Source organism: Kwoniella bestiolae, chromosome 8, assembly GCF_000512585.2.
Source record: "Kwoniella bestiolae CBS 10118 chromosome 8, complete sequence".
NCBI lineage: Eukaryota > Fungi > Basidiomycota > Tremellomycetes > Tremellales > Cryptococcaceae > Kwoniella > Kwoniella bestiolae.
The window spans coordinates 169408-188496 of NC_089248.1; the positions used below are offsets into that span (position 1 = coordinate 169408).

The 19089-nt window shown below is 47.8% G+C and overlaps 7 protein-coding genes across 7 annotated transcripts; 4 read left to right on the top strand and 3 right to left on the bottom strand.

Annotated features, from left to right (window-relative positions):
- Window positions 1-266: 266 nt before the first annotated feature.
- I302_108643 (uncharacterized protein) lies at window positions 267-2177 on the top strand (the record flags this gene model as incomplete). Its single annotated transcript, XM_065870708.1, has 5 exons — window positions 267-369; window positions 608-1001; window positions 1061-1168; window positions 1252-2071; window positions 2151-2177. 5 exons carry the CDS (start codon window positions 267-269, stop codon window positions 2175-2177), a joined length of 1452 nt encoding a protein of 483 aa, XP_065726780.1.
- Window positions 2178-3504: 1327 nt separating this feature from the next.
- I302_108644 (uncharacterized protein) lies at window positions 3505-7178 on the top strand (the record flags this gene model as incomplete). The annotated part of the gene is made up of 16 exons (XM_065870709.1): window positions 3505-3554; window positions 3641-4018; window positions 4187-4264; window positions 4329-4636; window positions 4702-4872; window positions 4950-5008; window positions 5071-5093; window positions 5159-5256; window positions 5318-5391; window positions 5453-5483; window positions 5583-5849; window positions 5990-6360; window positions 6551-6617; window positions 6792-6862; window positions 6957-7063; window positions 7145-7178. The coding sequence occupies 16 exons, from the start codon at window positions 3505-3507 to the stop codon at window positions 7176-7178; spliced, it is 2187 nt and encodes a 728-aa protein (XP_065726781.1).
- A 286-nt stretch (window positions 7179-7464) lies between these two features.
- On the bottom strand, window positions 7465-8662 carry I302_108645 (uncharacterized protein; the record flags this gene model as incomplete). The annotated part of the gene is made up of 7 exons (XM_019194374.1): window positions 7465-7603; window positions 7735-7825; window positions 7989-8040; window positions 8126-8248; window positions 8352-8440; window positions 8529-8557; window positions 8640-8662. The coding sequence occupies 7 exons, from the start codon at window positions 8660-8662 to the stop codon at window positions 7465-7467; spliced, it is 546 nt and encodes a 181-aa protein (XP_019043210.1).
- Window positions 8663-9392: 730 nt separating this feature from the next.
- Window positions 9393-10915, bottom strand: I302_108646 (ATP synthase F1, gamma subunit; the record flags this gene model as incomplete). The annotated part of the gene is made up of 7 exons (XM_019194375.1): window positions 9393-9410; window positions 9478-9567; window positions 9696-9932; window positions 10051-10358; window positions 10438-10522; window positions 10585-10621; window positions 10821-10915. The coding sequence occupies 7 exons, from the start codon at window positions 10913-10915 to the stop codon at window positions 9393-9395; spliced, it is 870 nt and encodes a 289-aa protein (XP_019043211.1).
- Window positions 10916-11475: 560 nt separating this feature from the next.
- On the top strand, window positions 11476-12784 carry I302_108647 (uncharacterized protein; the record flags this gene model as incomplete). The annotated part of the gene is made up of 5 exons (XM_019194376.1): window positions 11476-11712; window positions 11833-12093; window positions 12168-12456; window positions 12555-12650; window positions 12717-12784. 5 exons carry the CDS (start codon window positions 11476-11478, stop codon window positions 12782-12784), a joined length of 951 nt encoding a protein of 316 aa, XP_019043212.1.
- Window positions 12785-13373: 589 nt separating this feature from the next.
- I302_108648 (uncharacterized protein) lies at window positions 13374-14732 on the top strand (the record flags this gene model as incomplete). The annotated part of the gene is made up of 4 exons (XM_019194377.1): window positions 13374-13467; window positions 13540-13937; window positions 14065-14452; window positions 14632-14732. The coding sequence occupies 4 exons, from the start codon at window positions 13374-13376 to the stop codon at window positions 14730-14732; spliced, it is 981 nt and encodes a 326-aa protein (XP_019043213.1).
- A 394-nt stretch (window positions 14733-15126) lies between these two features.
- On the bottom strand, window positions 15127-18547 carry I302_108649 (uncharacterized protein; the record flags this gene model as incomplete). Its single annotated transcript, XM_019194378.1, has 4 exons — window positions 15127-16525; window positions 16591-17016; window positions 17091-18082; window positions 18266-18547. The coding sequence occupies 4 exons, from the start codon at window positions 18545-18547 to the stop codon at window positions 15127-15129; spliced, it is 3099 nt and encodes a 1032-aa protein (XP_019043214.1).
- Between the last annotated feature and the right edge of the window lie 542 nt (window positions 18548-19089).

Genomic DNA, 19089 nt, shown 5'->3' on the forward strand with positions numbered 1-19089 from the left:
AATCTTTACTCTTATTGTTCTCTGCTGAAAGATTGGATCGACACACCGCAGAATACAGGGAGAATCAACTGAGATAGTCATCCCCTCATAAAGGATATTGCATCAGTCTCAGCATCAAATTCAAAAAGTAAAAGACCGAAAACGTCAATCACCTTCCACTCGACCCGACTTCACCTGCTATTCAACCTCGACTTCGTTCATACTTGCTTATCCATTATAATTATCTTTCCAAACCATCAAGTATAATCTCCCAAGTCACTCTCAAAATGGCTCAACTCGCTCCTCCCAACGCTCTCCGCCGTAGGAACAACAGAATAGCGCCAAGACAGGACGTCTCTTCTGCTGCTGCTGGAACAACCTCCGCTGCTGGTGAGTCCATCATCCCTCTCTTGTCTGTGCATAATGAATGTGTATATCAAGTGTCATTTTCAGCGACTGTATAGTTGATGATTGTGTATCCTTGTCTGACATTTGCTCACTTATGTGATGCTGCTCCCGCTCCCTTATCCTACCCTCACCCGGCTTCATTCTCCCATCGCCCTCGCCCTGCTCTGCTATCCGTGCTTTGCGTAACCGTGCTCTTGCAACATCAAATTCTGACATCAAGCCTCTTCTCCCTCCCCTTCTCCATCTGCTGAACCGTCCCCCTCCGCTGCTGCACCCTCATCGGCCAACCCCGAACCCTCTTCCGCTGCTGCTCAACCATCCTCAGCCGAACCTTCACCATCAGCCTCGCCTTCCCCATCACCCTCTGCGGCACCCTCGTCCGCGGCGCCTTCTTCAGCCGAACCTTCCCCTTCGCCCTCTCCCTCCCCTTCACCCTCGCCATCACCTTCCCCATCTGCCGAACCCTCAAGCGCACCTTCCTCCGAACCCAGCCAGTCGCCCTCGCCCAGCGCTACGCCCAGTCCATCAGCTACGCCCAGTCCTAGTCAGAGCCCTTCAGCTGCTCCATCGAGTCAACAAGCGAGTCAGGAGCAGAGCCAGAGTGCTCAGCCTACGTGAGTGCGCGCTCGGAGTGAGGGTGATCCTTTGTATTGATTTGCCATTTCGTTCGCAGCTCACAGGCTGGTGGGACTACCACTACGATAACTGTTGGACAATCCACTACGCAACAGAGCCAGCAGGCTTCTGCGACAAATGGTCAATCCAGTCAGGCTGGTACGACGTGAGTTTGCCTTTCTGCTGCGATGTATAACGCAATCGAGTACCAGTTTACAGGGGACTTAAGCTAACGTAAAAGCATGATAGCACATCCACCGTCGTCGTCGAACCTTCCAGTACCGCTTCGGAAACCACCCTAACCTCCGCAGTGGGGATAGTAACCACCACCGACTCCCAGGGACGCACCACCACCTCCGTCCCAGCTGAAGTAACCTCATCGTACGTCACCACATCCAATGGGCAGGTCTACACCGTCACTCGGATCGTACATAATCCGACCGGTGCGCTGGATAGTGGTGGAAAAGGTAGCGGATCCAGTACGAACTCATTCTTCAACAATAAAGGTGCTGTCGCGGGAGTCTTCGTGGTAGTTGGTCTTGTCGTGGTTGGAGTGATCTTCGCTTTGGGATTATTATGTTTCAGACGAAGAAGAAGACAAAGGCTCGATAGGGAGGTGACAGCAGCAGCTATTGCCGCTTCTTCTGGTGGTGCTGCCCGATCCCCGCTGGATGAAGATAACGACTATCATTCTGCGTCTGGACCCACATCGGAATCGTACCCTTCTACTGTCAATCAACCGATGACCCAATATGGTCAATACGGAGCCTCCTACTCCAATGCGGGGGGATACGATCCCTACGCTGCTGCTGCTGCTGGTGCTGCTGGGGGATATGGTGCAACCCATCATTCGGGTGGGTACGATGGACTTCAACCTTCCCCTGGGGATCAGGGGTATTACTTCGATCCGCGTGATGCGCAGAATTACCAGGATGCGCCTGGCGATGATTCGTATTTGAATGCTCCTCATCAGGGACAAGGAGGGTATAACGATCCGTATGGTGGGTATTCGACTCCTGGAGATGGGAGTGTGGGGACACCTAATAATGAGAGGGAGGATCCGCTGAGGGTGAGTAGATTGGGGTTCTGTCCTGGTGTGGATTTTGGTTTGGCGGGGTGTGTGCTGATTTTGAATGCTTGGGTTGTAGGTCGCTAATCCTTCTCATGGGAGATAACCTATCGGACCGATTAACAGGTTCACCAAAATAATGAACTATAAACCTTTTATACATTTTTGCAGCTCAACAAGCTTAAGTATCAAATTGGTTGCTTTCTCTGCTGCCTTGTTTCTTTGGTTTGCTGTCCGAATTAGATTGAATAACTTTGTAGCAATATTTACTCGTACCATTCTCAGGAATATCAATAATTTTCGTTAGTTAGCCTTGCCATACTGCAGAGTCGGGTCGGGACAGGGAGTGTTTTATAGTATGATTTGTCTTTTACTGGATATACGGATACTTTTGGATTTCTCTTATGTACACAACTATGAGTATGGTAGTTGTGCGATATACATACTATGAGTATGAGTATGCATGCCTTTGTGAATGAACCACTATACACTCGAGGTGATGTCCGATAAGCTATATATGTACAGTAATTGCCACGAGGTGAGATGAATATGACGTCAGGGGCGGCAGTAGTAAAGGTTCCTCAAAAAGAGGCTTAAAGATTAAACGGTAAAACTACCGAGCAACAGAAATAGTGAGATTTGCTTGGCATTCCACAGGGTGACGTTTGACATTACGGCTTGAGTTTATTGGATCGTGTATGAACGAGTAATGCATTTTTTGAGAAAGACAAGAACAATCGATAAGACTACTAGTGAATTACTGACGATCCGATCTGATCGATTTGTCTATCATTTCATTCATTCATCAAAGTCCAGTCCAGTATCTATCGACTCAAGAGTGACCAGATATTGAATCGAACCTATTCCTATTCGAATAAACCATCGCAAACGGAGTAGAAGAGGAACATTGGAATTCCAGGATCATAGGATCATATCGTATTGACTTGTTGTCTTTTGCTCTTGATCGTGAGTTGTTGTTTAGTTTTACTCAGTGTTGTCGTGGTCTGCCAAGAGTTGGATAATGGATTCACAAAGGAATGATCAGCAAGTAGGAGATATCAAAGGATGTCTCGTTAAGAATCACAGTCATATGACCACCTTGGAGTTTGATGCTTGACTACGGATCATATCGAGAGGATCATTATATTCGTACACTTCATACCAACGACGCGATCAATAACTGACAGCTAACACCTGTAATTGTCTCATCTTTCAGGTATATATCTATATCATCTTCACACTTGACACTTCGATAGTATTATCCTTAATCTCAAAGTAATCAATCAATCAACATGTAAGTCACCCGTCTTCCCCCTCTCACACTTCAACCCATACTAACCCCTCATTTACCAGGGACACCACCACCGTCCGCACAAAGCACCGCGCAGAGCACCTCTCCCGCTCAGCAGCAGCAGCAGCCCACGCCTCTTACTATGCCCACCCCTCTCTCCATCTGCACACCTACCTCTCTAAAGAGAACCCCGTAATCCTTGATGGGCAGGGTACAATTATCAGCGCATTGAACGAACCTGATCAGCCGCCCCTTACTGTCCCCTCCGGCTCGACGAGTGGACCACATGGAGTGAAGGATACCAACGTCAGTAATATCCCGCATGTGAATGCAGAGAAGGACGCCGAGGTCGGTCCGGAGGGTACCAAGAAGGAAGAGGGGGGGAAGGAAGACGCTGGATTACCCAGTGGTATGGATAAGGGGGCGTTGGAAGTTAATGGTGAGGCTGGGGGGACTATCACTTCGCCTGGACCTGCTTTGGAGGATGTGGTGAGATATAAGCAGGTTCAAGATGGGTGGAGTGGACATGCCCAGCAGAATGGGGGGTTGACTGTACCTGGACAAGGACAGGCGGATGGACATGGGAAAGTTGAGAGACCTGAATTGGGGAGACATTGGAGTGTCAAGGATAGGATGGATCCGCATTTGCAACTTATGTGAGTGTTGCAACGGATAAATCGATGGCGATCTGGGAATGGGTTATGGGATGAGTGAGAGTTGGCCTAGTGGATTGTATGATCCTGCGGTCCACAGTGGATGGGAGGAAAATCGATGGAATTGTGCAAAAGAACGATCGAGCTGACGTGATACCTTCTCTCTCCTAGGTGCGGTCCCCTCTTGGCATACTATACTGTCAAAGATGATATCTGGCAAGGAGCAGCAATGGTAGTCGTTCGAGACGAGTAAGTGTCTTGGCGCCATTCTTCACGGGGGAATGTTGTGCTGATTATTCAATCTCGATTACAGCGGCTCTGACCTGTCCTCCGCCCCTTATATCACCTTGACCTTCCACCCTCATACCCCACCAACGCACGACGATCCGTCGATCCACGATCCCTCGATCCAACTTCTTCCCTCTGAGACTGTCCAGTCTAGACGGATCCACTCGTACTCCTCCAGAGATGGGAATATGTCCTTCTTCAGGTTCATGTTTGAGATTCCTCTGCAACAGGTTCAGATGGTTGTGAGGTACCGGTTGAACGGTGGGGCGGAGATGGATTTTGTGGTTCCTCAGAGGGGGGAGAATATGAGGTGGGCTGCGCATAGTTGTAATGGTGGGTTTGGATTCTCATCTGGGTCTCTCTTGATTATGTCCAACTGCAGCTGACCCGTGATACAGGCTTCTCATCAGGTGTCAATCCCGACGAATTCAAGGGGAATTACCCATCAGGATATGACCCAGTATGGGAAGACCTGCTCCTGAAACATCATGAAAAGCCTTTCCATTGTATGGTCGGTGGTGGTGATCAGATCTACTGTGATGCGTTGACTAGAGAACCTGAGATGCAGCGTGAGTAACGTCTCTTCTCCATGTACTGTTGTGCAAATGATAGGGCTTGAGCTGATATTTCGGATGACCGTGGACAGCTTGGATCACTGCGCCTGATCGGAAGAGCAAGTTGGCGACTGAGTTGACTGATGTGATTGTGAGTCAGCTGCACCTTTTGAATGTAGACGAATGGTAAGCTAATTGGATGTGCGAGTATAGCGAGAGGCAGTAGACCGATTCTAGTGAGCTACCTATTCGTGACACTCATCATACAGCTCTAACTCATTGTTCTGCGATTATGCTTTAGCTTCAATCACTACTGTAAAATCTTCAGGAGTAACGCGTTCGGACGAGCCAACTCGACTATTCCGATGGTGAACATGCTGGACGATCATGACTTGATTGGTGAGCTTCGCTTCTACATCCAAGAGGTCCAGCTAAGCTGACATTTGCGATATCTTTGCAGACGGTTTCGGTACATACGATGATGAGACTCAGGCATCGCCTGTCATGTCTTTTGTAGGCTCTAGAGGGTATTTCGTGAGTAGCTGTGTTTCTACGATAGTTGATAATAAGCTAATAAGGGCATTGGAAATACTAGTGGTTCCTCCTCTTCCAGCTCTTCGTGTCGGGTAGGTACCATCTACTATCATGATCCATTTGCTCAACCTCCTTCGTCATTGTAACTACCAATCCACAATGAGCTAATATAGGATATCTAATCTGCACAGATGAAGTAGACGGAGTCGACCCAACTCCCAATACCCACACCCTGAAAAGTATGATCATAGGGGATGAACCTGGACCATGGATCCCCTTCCCCTCCCATTCTTTACTCGTCTACCTCGGGCCGAAAGTCACTATGTTGGCTTTAGATTGCAGAGCGGAAAGGAAATTGAATAGGATCTGTACACCGCAGACTTACGCGAAGGCTTTTGCAGAGGTCAGGAAGATCCAGGGGATTGTTCAGTTGGTGATACTTTTGGGTGTGCCTATTGGTGAGTAATTGCATTTCTCAGTGCCAACGGGATTGAATCCCAATTACCGTCATCTTTCACGAGTGTCACCTAAGAGCGCTGTATGATGCAACAAATGAAGGAATGGACGATAATGATTCTACCTTCTATAAATCATATAGCCTATCCACGAATGTCCTTCCTCGAGCATTTCCTAGACTTCAAATACAACCCCCTCAACATCCTCGCGCGACACAACGCCATGGGCCTAGGAGGGATGGTCAACAAGTTCAACCAAGCTTCCGAGCTCCTTGATGATCTCAACGATCACTGGTGCGCCAACACACATAAGAAGGAGAGGAACTGGTTGGTCCTGGAGTGTCAGAAGTTGGCCAGGGAACAGAAGTTCAGAATCACGTTCTTATCTGGGGATGTGCATTTGGCGGCGGTCGGTTGTTTGTTTACGTTTAATAAGGGGAAGAAGAGACATGCGGTTAAGCCGGAGGAGGATCATAGGTATATGTTGAATGTTGTTACTAGCGCTATCGTTAATGTGAGTTTGTCCTCTTTCTTCTCGTTGTACATCTTCGCCCTTCTGTCCCTTCTGTCCCTTCTCTCCCTACTCACCCTCCTGGCCCTTATCATTCCACTCACTCAACCTCCTCACCCTCCTCACCCTCCTCACCCTTCCTCCTTCTCATGAGCACGATCGTGGAGCTAACAGGGCATCAAACGTTTTTCAGACTCCCCCTCCGCCTGGAGCAGCGAAGATGGTTGCTTTCCTTGGGAAGAACAAGCACAGGACGTTGCGTGAGTGTTTCTGAGCGATTTGAAGCGAAAATCGCTAATTTTGGATGCATTTTGATGAAATTGTGATTATGGTTTATAGATGGTAAGTGTTTTCACGATTTCGCCACATTCAGTTCAAATTTTTCTAATTTATTACGTAATCTGTCACTCAACTGACTTTGATTCGTGGTACAGCCCAAGATACAGACGAGATGATGATTCCGCTTTTCCTTCAAGATACTGATGGGTCCAAGTCGAAGCTGAAGGTGGGTCTGATAGGTTTGAATGCTGATCGTTATGATGATCCTAGGTGGCGGTGCGTGACGAGTTGCTGATTGTTATTGAACCATATTTGTTTAGACCGCATTGAACCGACGAAACTACACAGCAGTAGAGTACAACTCCAACGGTGAATTGGTATTTGACATTAGGGTTGAGAAATCGCAAGGAGCTGGAGAGACTGTCAGGTGGGTGATGCCTGTCTTAGCTATCTTGAGTCCTCCTTCCCTTTGGGGTGCACAGCTAATTGATATTGGTGGATGGCGTAGTTACCCGATCAAGGCTCCTGCTCCTATGTGGTAGATCAAGGAACAAGTCAGGTAATACGGAAGTTGGGATTGGGTCTTATGGATAGATAGACCACTTATAATGTTTATAATGCTTTTCGATAATACCGATTTGATATTCAATTGTTCATTTAACTCCATGATCTTGAAGATCAATGATATCTGATTATATATATCTTACAATACTATGCATTCAAGTTAAAAACACTTCATCTCAAGCTATCAACACTCGTTTCGTTTGGGCCCCGGCACATGACGAAGTCAAGTTTCTCTGAAATCGTCTGCTGAGCCAATGCTGAACGTTAGGCCGAGATGGATCCACAACCAACAATGACCACTTTCTCTTTAGGTTTCCCATCTTTGCTTCCCCTGCTTTCAATCTCCTTGACGAGCTTTAGGGACTGGTCGTTGGCGACTTCCCCGAAGACCGTGTGCTTACCGCTATAGTATATCATTTGGGTAGATCAAAATCAGCATCGGTGTCAGGGTGTCCATCAAGAACTATACACTCTGTGTATACTATCCCATGAGGGTGGACTTCGCCTGGATACAAAATGATACTGCACACTCACTCTAACCACGGGCAGGAGGGGGCTGTGGTAATGAAGAATTGAGATCCGTTGGTGTTGGGTCCAGCGTTGGCGGAGGAGAGGAGGCCTGCTTCTGCGGAATCGGAATAGATGGAGAGGGATCGGTAATCAAGCGTCGGCGAATCGATACGAGGGAGATCTGGGTTCGGTGATTCAAGAGGGGGGGAGGATGGATAAGGGATGGGGATTGAAGATATGGCAGGGTGGGAAAAGGCATGGGGGGAATCCACACTCACTATCATGTTTCTTCTCGAAATTCTCATCTGGGAATTTCTCCCCGTAGATTGACTATGTGACATGAATAAATCATCCGATGGATTCCTTGGCTTCGCTGTGGCTATGAATATGAACATGGATATGGAACAGAACTTACCTGTCCACCTGTACCGTCGCCTCTTTCAAAATCACCTCCTTGGACCATAAAATCCGGGATGATTCGATGGAATAACGTTCCCTTGTAGTTGAACCCTTTTGGTAGAGGAGTACCATCGGGTTTCTGCGATCATGGTAATTGGTTGAGGAGTCAATATGATAGTCATTTGGATTGGTTGGTAACACTATGTCCGTGCTGGTCTTGTGGGGGGAAATATCGCGCTCACCTTGCCCGTACAGAGACTTCTGAAATTCGCTGAAGTCTTGGGTGTGACGTCGTCGTATAGTTTGAACTCGATCTTGCCTAGTTCTTTGCCTGATATACCAAGTCAAGGAGGGAATGAGGAATCGGTAAAAATCAGAATTGATCGTTTGAAATTGCCATGTTGGAGATAGGTACTCACCATTAACAGCCACGACGACGAAGACGTTACTAGAACCAAAGAGGACGAATCAAAGTGAGTACAATATCATCCCTTCAAGATGGTCATGTATGGCGTACGAGTACGACTCACGGTAATGGTGCTTTATCGGACATCTTGAAATAAGTTATGAGATGTGACCTTTGTTTGGCTGATGTACTTGACAAGTTACCTGGTGGATTGTATTTATATCCGTGTGTTTGCTGGATGGAAGCCTCCCCTTATATACCTTGAAGTCGAGTCAATCTTCCGTGGCTATGATGAGATCATACTTGTCTCCCATCAGCGAACAGAGAATCCTTTGTCATCAGTTATGCCAGACTTCCTTTGTTCACCTTTCACCGTTCACCGAGCTTGGGAATTCATGCCATGACGTTGACGTTGACTCCGCTCTTAACTCGGTTTAAGGGTCATGGTCGTGGTCATGGTCCTTGGACCTCTGATGGAAGGCAGACTATCCGTTGGCGTTGGAGGTATTGCACAGCTTCTCGTATCCGTTTGAAGGGACATGCATGCATTCCCTTATGGTACCTACGGACTTAAGATGTATCTTTTTTATCACTTGACACCTCGTCAATTGTGGCGCAACGACGTGTCAGCCATAAGCGGTTGTCTCAGCTTGATCATGTCACTTGGCGAGTCTCAGAAGATCAACTGTACGTCAGTATGAGCAATTGTTTAGTCTCATTTATAGACTGCTTTTGGTCCGCAGAATCCAGCGATCACGTTCCTTCTTTATTCCGATAGCATCACACTACCAAAACATATTTTAGTTTGTCACCTCGCAAGAGATCTACTACAGTACGAACATCCTCCTTTCTATAATTCGAATCATCACTACGCTGCTTACAAGGCGGAAGCACCCTGAAACATCATACGTAGTTAGCGACAGCACCAGTGATGGACAATAAAAAAGGTAGGGATCACTCACAGTAATGATATCGATAAGTTCGTTGGTAATGACGGCTTGTCGACCTCTGTTGTATTGGAGTTGGAGGGAGGCCATCATGTCGTTGGCGTTCTGCGATCGTGCAAAGAATGTCAGCATGAGTGTGTTCGTGGAACACATCAACCAAAATCATGGTGCCTGCGTGCGTATCAACCGAATGGTGTATAGATCACGGGACACTAGAAGAAGCAGACACCCACGTTAGAAGCGTTCTCCATGGCAGTTCGTCTAGCAGAGATCTCGGCGGCGTGACCCTCAACAAGAGCAGTGTAGATAGCGTTGGCAAGGGCGAATTCGGCGAGGTCCTTGGAGACATCCTCTTCCATCTCGTAGGCTTGGAAACCGGCAGCGGCTTGGAGGGCCTTGGCGGAGATGACGGAGGTTACACCGGATTCGTATGAGATGGCGGAGAGGTACTTGTTGGAGACGATTTTGATCTAGCACAGTAGAAGAGAGTTAGCGTTGAGTTATGTGATAACGATGCAATATACCATCATGTGCGTCTGATGTATGAAGGTGAAGGTGTGATTAGACGATGAGACGACCGTGACCCACCTCATCCCATTCACCACCGTTCTTAACGATCTCATCGGCAATAGCTGAAGCCTCAGCAAAGGTAGGCACATCTTTACCGACAGAGTTGAAAGTGACCTTGAAAGCTTGGGGCATGGCTCTGGCCAATTGAGATTTGGGCTTATCACCGACGACGGCCAAGGTACCTGGGTTGGCGGCCATTTCCTTCTTGATGGCTCGGGAGATGGAGGAGTGAATACCACCGCAGAGACCACCGTCCGAGGAGATACCGACGTAGAGGATCTTGGGGGCTTCTTCGGATTCGGAGATTTCGGTGTGTTTGAAGAGTTCTGTTTTTGATGAGAGTATCAGTATTGTCATGTTGACGATGATGGAGATGGGGAGGAAGTGAGGGCACAGGTGACTTACCGTTGTTGGCAGCTCCGTACTTCTTGGCCTCTTTCATGGCCTTTTCAGCTCGGGTGAGTTTGGTAGAAGCAACGACTTTCATGGACTGTGGGTCATCCAGTTTGATTAGCATCGTACGGATATGGAGTTCATGATGGATTGACATACTTTGGTGATCTTTTCAATGTTTCTAACAGACTTCAATCTATTATTTGAGAATCGACGATTAGCATATCATTCCGCATCTCTTTGTTCCGCCTCCCATTCTCTCCTGGTTTTTCCCACAGCATGTTATATCCTTCCATGTCCACATCCCTTCTTTGACTTTCTATGCCAGAACATTATCCCCTTCTACACGATATGACCCATCGGACATCTACCCCGAAAGTTCTAACCAAACCCACCTTTGCTCAATCTCCCTGAGGGTAGCCATACCTTGGCTTTGTTGCTGGGCAACCCGAGCGACATTGAGAGCTGGTCTGACGGATCGAGCGAACATTTTGAGGGTGTGAGGTGAGTGGGGAGTGAGAGTTGGGTATATTATATATATTACTCGTCAAATGGTATTGATGACTCTTGAGTGTACACCAGGGTGAATGAGTGAGAGTAAAGGGGATAGGGTAAATCAGACGGAGTGATGATTACTAGTGAGAAATGCCACTACACCCCAAACACCGAATATCCCCGCTGAGGGACAAAGACTGGTACAACTATATGGTGTACTCATTTAAAGTACCGAGTCGGTTATCCTAAATCATGAGTGCTACATGTGAGCGCATTCTCCATTTCTATTGTTCACAAAAGTTGAGAGAAAGATCATCATCGTCCAATCCATTCATCAATTTACTCATACATACATCTCGTCTCAAGGAAAAGAACATATCTCAGCTACTGCCCAACCGATCACACTTGAGAAGACAACTACACTAACAGAAACGAAAGCAACCAAAAGTATGTCAACCCGACCTCTCAAGCTCCCGTTCATCTGCTGACTTATCTTTCCTTTTGTCCCCTCTTCTCATCACAGTGGCCGACCCAGAAGTAGACTTGTTCGCGGGTATGAAGAAGAAAAAGAAGAAGACCGTCGTTGCCGACGTTGAAGAATCACCTGCCCCCGTCGCCGCCGAACCTGAGCCTACTCCCGCTGCTACATCCAGTGCAGCACCAGAGGTGGATTCGGGAGTGGCAACTCCAGTCAACGAGGGTGAAGGCGAAAAGCCCGCTGAGGATGCTGGTGATTTGTTTGCTGATATGAAGAAAAAAAAGAAGAAGAAGAAGGATATTCCTCTGGACTTGGTACGTGTTGCTCCCTTCTTCTTCCTCTTACAATCTAGATATTCATCTCCGGGCCTTACTTTCATCCTCGACATAGGTTAGCAATGGTATTGACGATAGTTCCACTCTGCTTTTTTGTAGGAATCTGCCGAACCATCCTCATCAGTAACTGAAGGCCTTGACTTGACGAAAAAGAAGAAATCAAAGAAGACCGCTGCTTTCGCTCAGGAATTAGATGATCTCGATAACGAAAACGATGAACAGAATGATGAAGCCGCCGAGGAAGGTGATCTGGGTGATGACGTGTTCTCGAAATCCAACAATGCCAACGGAGACGATGCCAGTACTGAACCTGGGAAGGAAGCTTGGGTCGTTGAGGGTAGGGAAGCTACATATCCTGAGGTACGTTTATCAATCTCTCTCTGCATCTACTTTCTTTGATCTGATCTGAAATACTAATCCCACATCGTACTCAGCTCCTCAAAAGATTCTTCGGTCTGCTCCACGCGCACAACCCCGAACTTGCCGGTGAGAAACGAAGATATACCATCGTACCTCCCCAAGTCGCAAGGGAAGGAACCAAGAAGACTGTATTCGCCAACCTATCGGATATCTGCAGGAGGATGCACAGACAACCAGATCACGTTATCGCTTTCTTGTATTCTGAGTTGGGTACGACAGGTTCCATCGACGGTGCTCAGAGATTGATCATGAAGGGTAGATATACTCAGAAACAGATTGAGAATGTCTTGAGGAAGTATATCGGTGAGTTGCGTCTTCCTGCATTGGCTGCTGTAATGTTCTTACTGTCAGTGAGAAAAGGAAGGATCGGTAGCTGACAGTTTGTTTTGTTATATGAATAGTCGAATACGTTACATGTAAGATCTGTAAATCGCCTGATACGTTATTGGGTAAAGAAAACAGATTGTATTTCATGACTTGTGAATCTTGTGGATCAAGTGGGTATCACTTTTTATCTTCCTTTTTTACCTTCATCAATGCTAACGCGTGACATTGCTTCTCAGGACGTTCCGTATCTGCCATCAAAGCTGGTTTCCAAGCTCAAATCGGAAAGCGAGTCAAGGCGGCTTAAGGTGCAAGTTGAATGGGTTGGGGAGACGAGGATGGATCGAATTGTGCATATTATATCTTTATGCATCGTTCGCAGAGATGGTCATGAGCAGCTACAATCGCAGACTATATATGCATTGAGCATCGAGAGCATTCAGTTCGACTGAAGTGGATCGTCAACCAAGAGGAATGTGCTAGATGGTGATGACGTAAAAAGGATGAACATGGATCTGAGCGCGTCTCCCTCCCTCTCGTTTGCTCTCAAACATGACAACCATCTTTGATCCTCTCTTCTCATCCTTGTCTTGTCTTTACAACAACGTAGTCAAGGTATCTTTGAGATTGTACGTATGTGTACCACCATCTCATTCGTACAACATACTGACAAACCGGTCCCCTTTCCAGGCGTTGATAGGTGACCTAGTCGAAAATCAACTCAGCCTGACTTGTTTGACAAATTGTCATTGTCTTTCCACACCAAGGACAACACATCAGATCCAATCGAATCTCATATCCCCTCGAATATAAAGCTCACCAAAGCGTATCACTCGACACCGAACCCTTACTTGTTCTTCAGCAAAGTATCAATCTCAAAACGATACAGATTCAACATGGCTAGTAAGACCCAAGCTCAGCCTAACGCCCAACAAGGGAAAGAGAGGGCTCAACTGGAGAAAGAGAGAGTGCAGCGAAAGGGACATGAGGGTGAGTTACCGCATCCCTGACACACGTCAGTCCACACAGATAGCTTACACTGATGACGCCGGACTTGAACAGTCAAATCATCCCTCACACCCGTCAAGATCTACTTGCTGGGGTACAACGCCCTCTCCGCCCTCCTATGGGGTCATCTCCTATACATCACCGTCCTATTCGTTCTCACGCCGCGTTCCACTCCCGAGGCAATCCATCATGCCCCCACTTCATTCCTAGCCAGGATCTTCCCCTCGACTTCTTCCACCCCCTCGCCTATCAACAGACTTACCGAACATCTTAGCGGATCATACGATTTCAAAGGACTGGGGTGGAAGACCAAATACGTACAATCGCTTGCTGTGCTTGAGATTGTCCATACGGCGCTTGGATGGGTTAGGAGCCCGCTTGGGACGGTGGCTAGTCAGGTGTTTAGTAGGGTTTGGACTGTCTGGGGGGTCGTTGAGGCTGTACCTGAGGTAGTGAGTTTTATTTTGTTTTGTTTTGTTATCCTTGGATTGGGAAGATCGTCTACTTCCAGCATGATCCCTCTCAAACCCCTTGTCATCATGTCGTACCATATCAGGAGCTAACGACAACATCCTACAGACCCACTCCCACCCCCTCTTCACCACCATGCTCTTCGCCTGGTCCCTAACCGAAGTCATCCGATACACCTTCTACTTCCTCTCCCTCCTCAACATCCAATCTCCCATAATCAATTACCTACGATACACCACATTCATCCCTCTCTACCCCCTCGGCGCTTCATCCGAAGCCTTCCTGGCATTCTCCACTCTCCCCCCTATCCTGCCTTTCATCGGGAATGTCATTTCCAACTTGCCCGTCAAAGTCAGGGAGGTATTGTTGAAGACTAATTTGGGTAGAGAGCTTTTGTGGAACCTTGCTAAGTCGAATGCTAAGGGTGTGGTCAATACTAGAACGTGGGGGTTGTTGGAGGTGTTTAGATTGGTCATGTTCTTCGTTTGGTGGCCTTGTGAGTTTGTCTTCCCTTACGATCCATCTCGGTGTTCGTCTGCGAGATTCTATCTCAGTGTAAAGTATGCGGTGAAGTGATTGTCGTCATCTGGATCAATGCGATGATTCCACTCTCCCGTTATGAACTAAGAAGAGAGAAGGACCCCTCTAACAACCTTCCCCCTTTCCCCCGCATAGCCCTCTACGTCCTCTACACCTACATGTTCAAACAACGACGAAAAGTCCTCGGTGGGAAGGGTAAAGGAAAGGTCGTGGGAGGTGCCAACAAAGCTAGATAGGAGGTGTTTCTGCTGATACCGGGAAGGAGGAAGAGAGAAGGAGAGGAAGGAGGATATAGGTATGAAGAAGTGACATGTAGGTACCGCGACTTCTGTTGATAAAAAGAGGCAAGTCTCAGCAAAAGAGGGATAAATCGTCAATACCGTATTAAAGTGAATATACATGCGTATGCGATGGCGGTCCAAAATCGCAATGAATCGAAAAATGCATGAAAATCGTCACAGACGTTACAAAACCCCAAAATAAAATATATCCCAAGATATACAAGACGATTGATCCGAGACTATATGAATAGATAACCAGGACGTCTCAAACGTCTTCATCCCACATCTACCGACGCCTTATAAAACAGCATACTCTGAATCTGAGCTGAAAGCCGCACTTCACCATTCACTAAGCTACCTGCTCAACCTTTAGTCTTTGCCCTTGTCCCTCGATCACGTGCTCCTCTTCTCCACCCGTAGTCAGGCATGGCCACTCACAGGTCCCCTGCTGTTGAGCAGTGGTGGGCGACGGTACCGATAAAGCACTACCACTCTGTTTGGTAGGAGTGGACGCGCTGGTATTTCTGACTGGGGTAGTGGTGGTGCGAACAGAGTTGGAACTTATACTCCTACTTGGACCCATGACTGAAGGACTCTTTGGTTTTGATGAAGAGGAGTCCCCATTCAGACCTTTCAGTACACTCCTGAACTTCTTTTTGAGGCTCTTCAACGTTCCTTTCTTCTTCTCCTTCTCTTGGTCCTTCTGCTTCTCTTTGGAAGTCGAGCCAAATTGACCCATCATCTTCTGCGAGTCTACCTTGGGAACAGGCGCAGAGGACGAATGACTTCTGAACAATGATAATCTCTTGGATTGTGTGCTCGTACTAGTAGACCTCTCCATCTTACCGCTCGTGGACGTAGCTGAGGTGATAACCCTCCGAGGGGGAGATTCGACCAACATTGGTGTAGTAGGTAGAGGTCCCTCGGCGGAAGATGAGGTCGACATGGTTGGTGAGATTGGATGGGCGGATAGAGAGGGCATAGTGAGGAGTGTGGGCGCTTCGGAAGGTTTCCTCTGGATCGGTTGGGAAATTGCGTTCTCGGAAGAAGAAGAGGTCAGAGATGGAACTTCGTGCGAGGTCGAATCGACGATCGCACTTGGTTCTTCGCTCTCCGATCGATAGAAGATATCGATTCTTGTCTTCTCACTGCTCTCCAAGCTTTTCGGCGCCACCAACCCCACATATCCCCACTCTTCACCTCTAGTCCAGTTAGGAGCATCATCAAACTCCCTCGTATCTTCTTCATCTACCTTGATTTCCCGCTCTGGGCGATGTAAGATATACCTCGAAGGGGTCGAATCAGCTTTCACCTTCCTGATGAACTTGTATCGTCTAGAGTGATATCGGTTCGATCGGATGGGGTGGAAACAATCCAAAAGCATTTGCGACAATTCTTCGTTTCGGTAGTGCAGCAATGGTGGAAAGTCTCTGTTCTCGTATGTCCTGAGTTTGTTCTCGCACATCGCTGAGACGAGTGATTGCGGGTCTTGAGAGGTGTATGTGGGTCTACACCAAGGGGCACATCTGAATTGGAATGTCGGCGAGAACATGTCCTCTGCTTTACCAGTTAACATCGTCCTGACAGAATCGACGAAGAGCGGTTCACTCTCTGATGATGTCTGAGTGGATGAGCCAATCTCGATGTCGATCAGGCCCCATTCGTGCGCTAATGAGGTATTGAGCGGTTTCATCGCTCTCAGCAAAGTAGCTGCGTGGACTGGTCCACATCGCTTGAGGTATGAATAGCTAGACATCGATCAGATGATCAGCACCGGACGATGTACCTGAGCCTCGGTCATCAAGACACATACGAATGCAATTCACTTCCGTGTAATCCCATACCTCTATACGAAGGGTTCAACACCACCCCCCTAGAAGCCATAACGACATCACAAGCAGCCGCCAACGCCACTCCCCCAGCAGCCGCATTACCCCTCACACAAGCTACCGTCACTATCCCCCTCTTGCAGAGCGGTTCAACCCCTTGTAAGAATTCAGGCACTTCCGAAGCGGTATCCCCAACGAGGAACGAAACGATGTCATCGATCGCATTGATATTTGCCCAAGTCTCTGCACCGGGCGATTGGGCGTGCTCGATGGTATTCAAGGCAATACCGTTGGAGAAGTAATTTCCACCCATTAAAGCGAGTATCTTGACGTTACCTCGTTCTGGAGATGTGGCCCATTGTAGGGCTTTGAGGAGGTAATGGCAGTTGGAAGTGGTGAATGCACCGTTGCTGTAATCCAGGAAATTGTCAGCTTTTACTCTATCATGTGTATGGTGGAGTAAGGAAGAGACAGAGAGACTCACTAGAAATTCCAGTATACCAACTGTGCAATCCCATCTCCCTCTTCCACACTCTTTACGAAGACCTCTTGCCATTCACCCGTCTTCTCAAACCATGTACTCTGTTCCCATTCCCTTACACCTTCCAGTACGCTACCATGCCCGGCAGCATGTATAGCATCTACCATGGGTATCTTAGGATCTATAGGTTTATCCTTTCCTCTCGGTACTCTACCGTGAGTTATCCATATCCCCGCGGACGATCCAGATACTTGACGAGTCTTGATGAATATCGCTCCCTGTCTTGTAGCGATGATACGCCCATTGGGGACCTCGCTGAAACTTTCATATCCCAGTGACACGTATAACGAGGCTGGTATAGTGGAGAGGTCTCGGTGGAGGTGGGCACCGTAAGCGAATAAGGAGGATTTCGAATTGCTGGTCAAAGGGTTCAACATAGCTCCAGGCTGGGAATCACTGGCGTTTAGTATCCTCAGGCTATCCTCTGCGGCATGCACCTCGAAGTTTGGTCGTCTCTTGGTAGATTGTAATAATGGCCTATCCAATGTTTTGCCACCCATGAATTCCTGCTGGAGACTGACGCATCTGGTCGACCATTCTTCTTTGGGAGTGACCTTCAACCAATCCTTCTTTGGGATATTCGCACCGGTTGTTGAGCTGTATACCCGACACAAAGCATGGATGACCGCACTCATCGCACCGATCGAATGGTGACCTTGGTATAGCTGAGCTTTGGTGATGCTCCCGATGCGGGGGAGGAGATACTGCTCCCATGCCCATACTGCTCCGCCGTCTAGCTCTTCATTCGCTTGGAAGCAGATGGTACCCCAGTGTGATCTCTGTGTGGGTTCTCTCTCGGATGTAGACTTGTTGATGAGGATGTCGAGGGCTTCGCTGGGATTGGGGATGGTACCATCATCACCCATTAGGACCCAGTCAAGGGAGGAGGGGCCGGCGTCGCCAGGTGGACCGGGATGGACGACTAGGGTTATCCACTATGAGTTGAAGGGGTATATCAGCATGAGATGTACAGTGTGATCGATGAGATTGAGGTCAAGGGTAGATGGTGTTGAGATGGAACCACCGATCGATGGTTCAGGATAAGCGAATCACACCATCATTGATCCAACACCCATCGTCATCCGTAGACCCGTCAACCAGCAAAGATGAGTACTCACTCGACTGTATATGGCTTCCGGTAACTTCTTAGTCAAGAACGGGCACAGCACCAAGTCCGCATCCCACCCTTCTGCCGCGCTCAACATCTCCTCATCACTTGTAGCTAACTGGACCGAGACCTGCTCGAAGCCCAGATATTGGAGGTACGAGATAACTCTCTGAGTGAATGAATTAATCGATGTGACGAGTAAGAGGATTCTGAATTGTTTGAGAGGTTCGTACTCTACCGGAAGAGTGCTGAGGGGACCCAAGGGGGCCTGTGCTGGAATCGCTGTAGTCATGGTGTATAGTTGGTGGGGGTGAGAAGGGGGAAGGGGGAACGGTGAGAGGGAATAGGCAGAGGTTGATGTAGACATATCGACCGTGGATGATCACTCCCCTTTATATGGAGCACCTCGTGCTTTCCTTGAGATTGATGGTTCTGATGGTTCTGATGGTATCCAGAGAAAGAGAGCGAGAAGATTGCAAAGGTGGGGATAAGGGCATAAGGATAGATTAAGATGTTTGAAGCTAGTCAAAGTTATCTGTTTCTCTTTAGCGTGTATGTGGTATCAATGTCATATACACACAGACAACAGCAATGTAAACATCTTTTCGATGGTAGGATGCGATTCGATTTCGTTTTGACTGGTTGAAACAGAGACAGACCCGTTTAATTCAAATGGTGATACCTAGTTGATTCACCAATATCGTCGTCCAATTCGATATCGTCCATACAATTCCCACATATATATTCTAGTCGAAATACCAAAGTCAACGGATCCCGGCCTGTTCAGAATCATCCAGTCTAGTTCTCTCCATGCTTCGGTGGTAATTCCTCTAA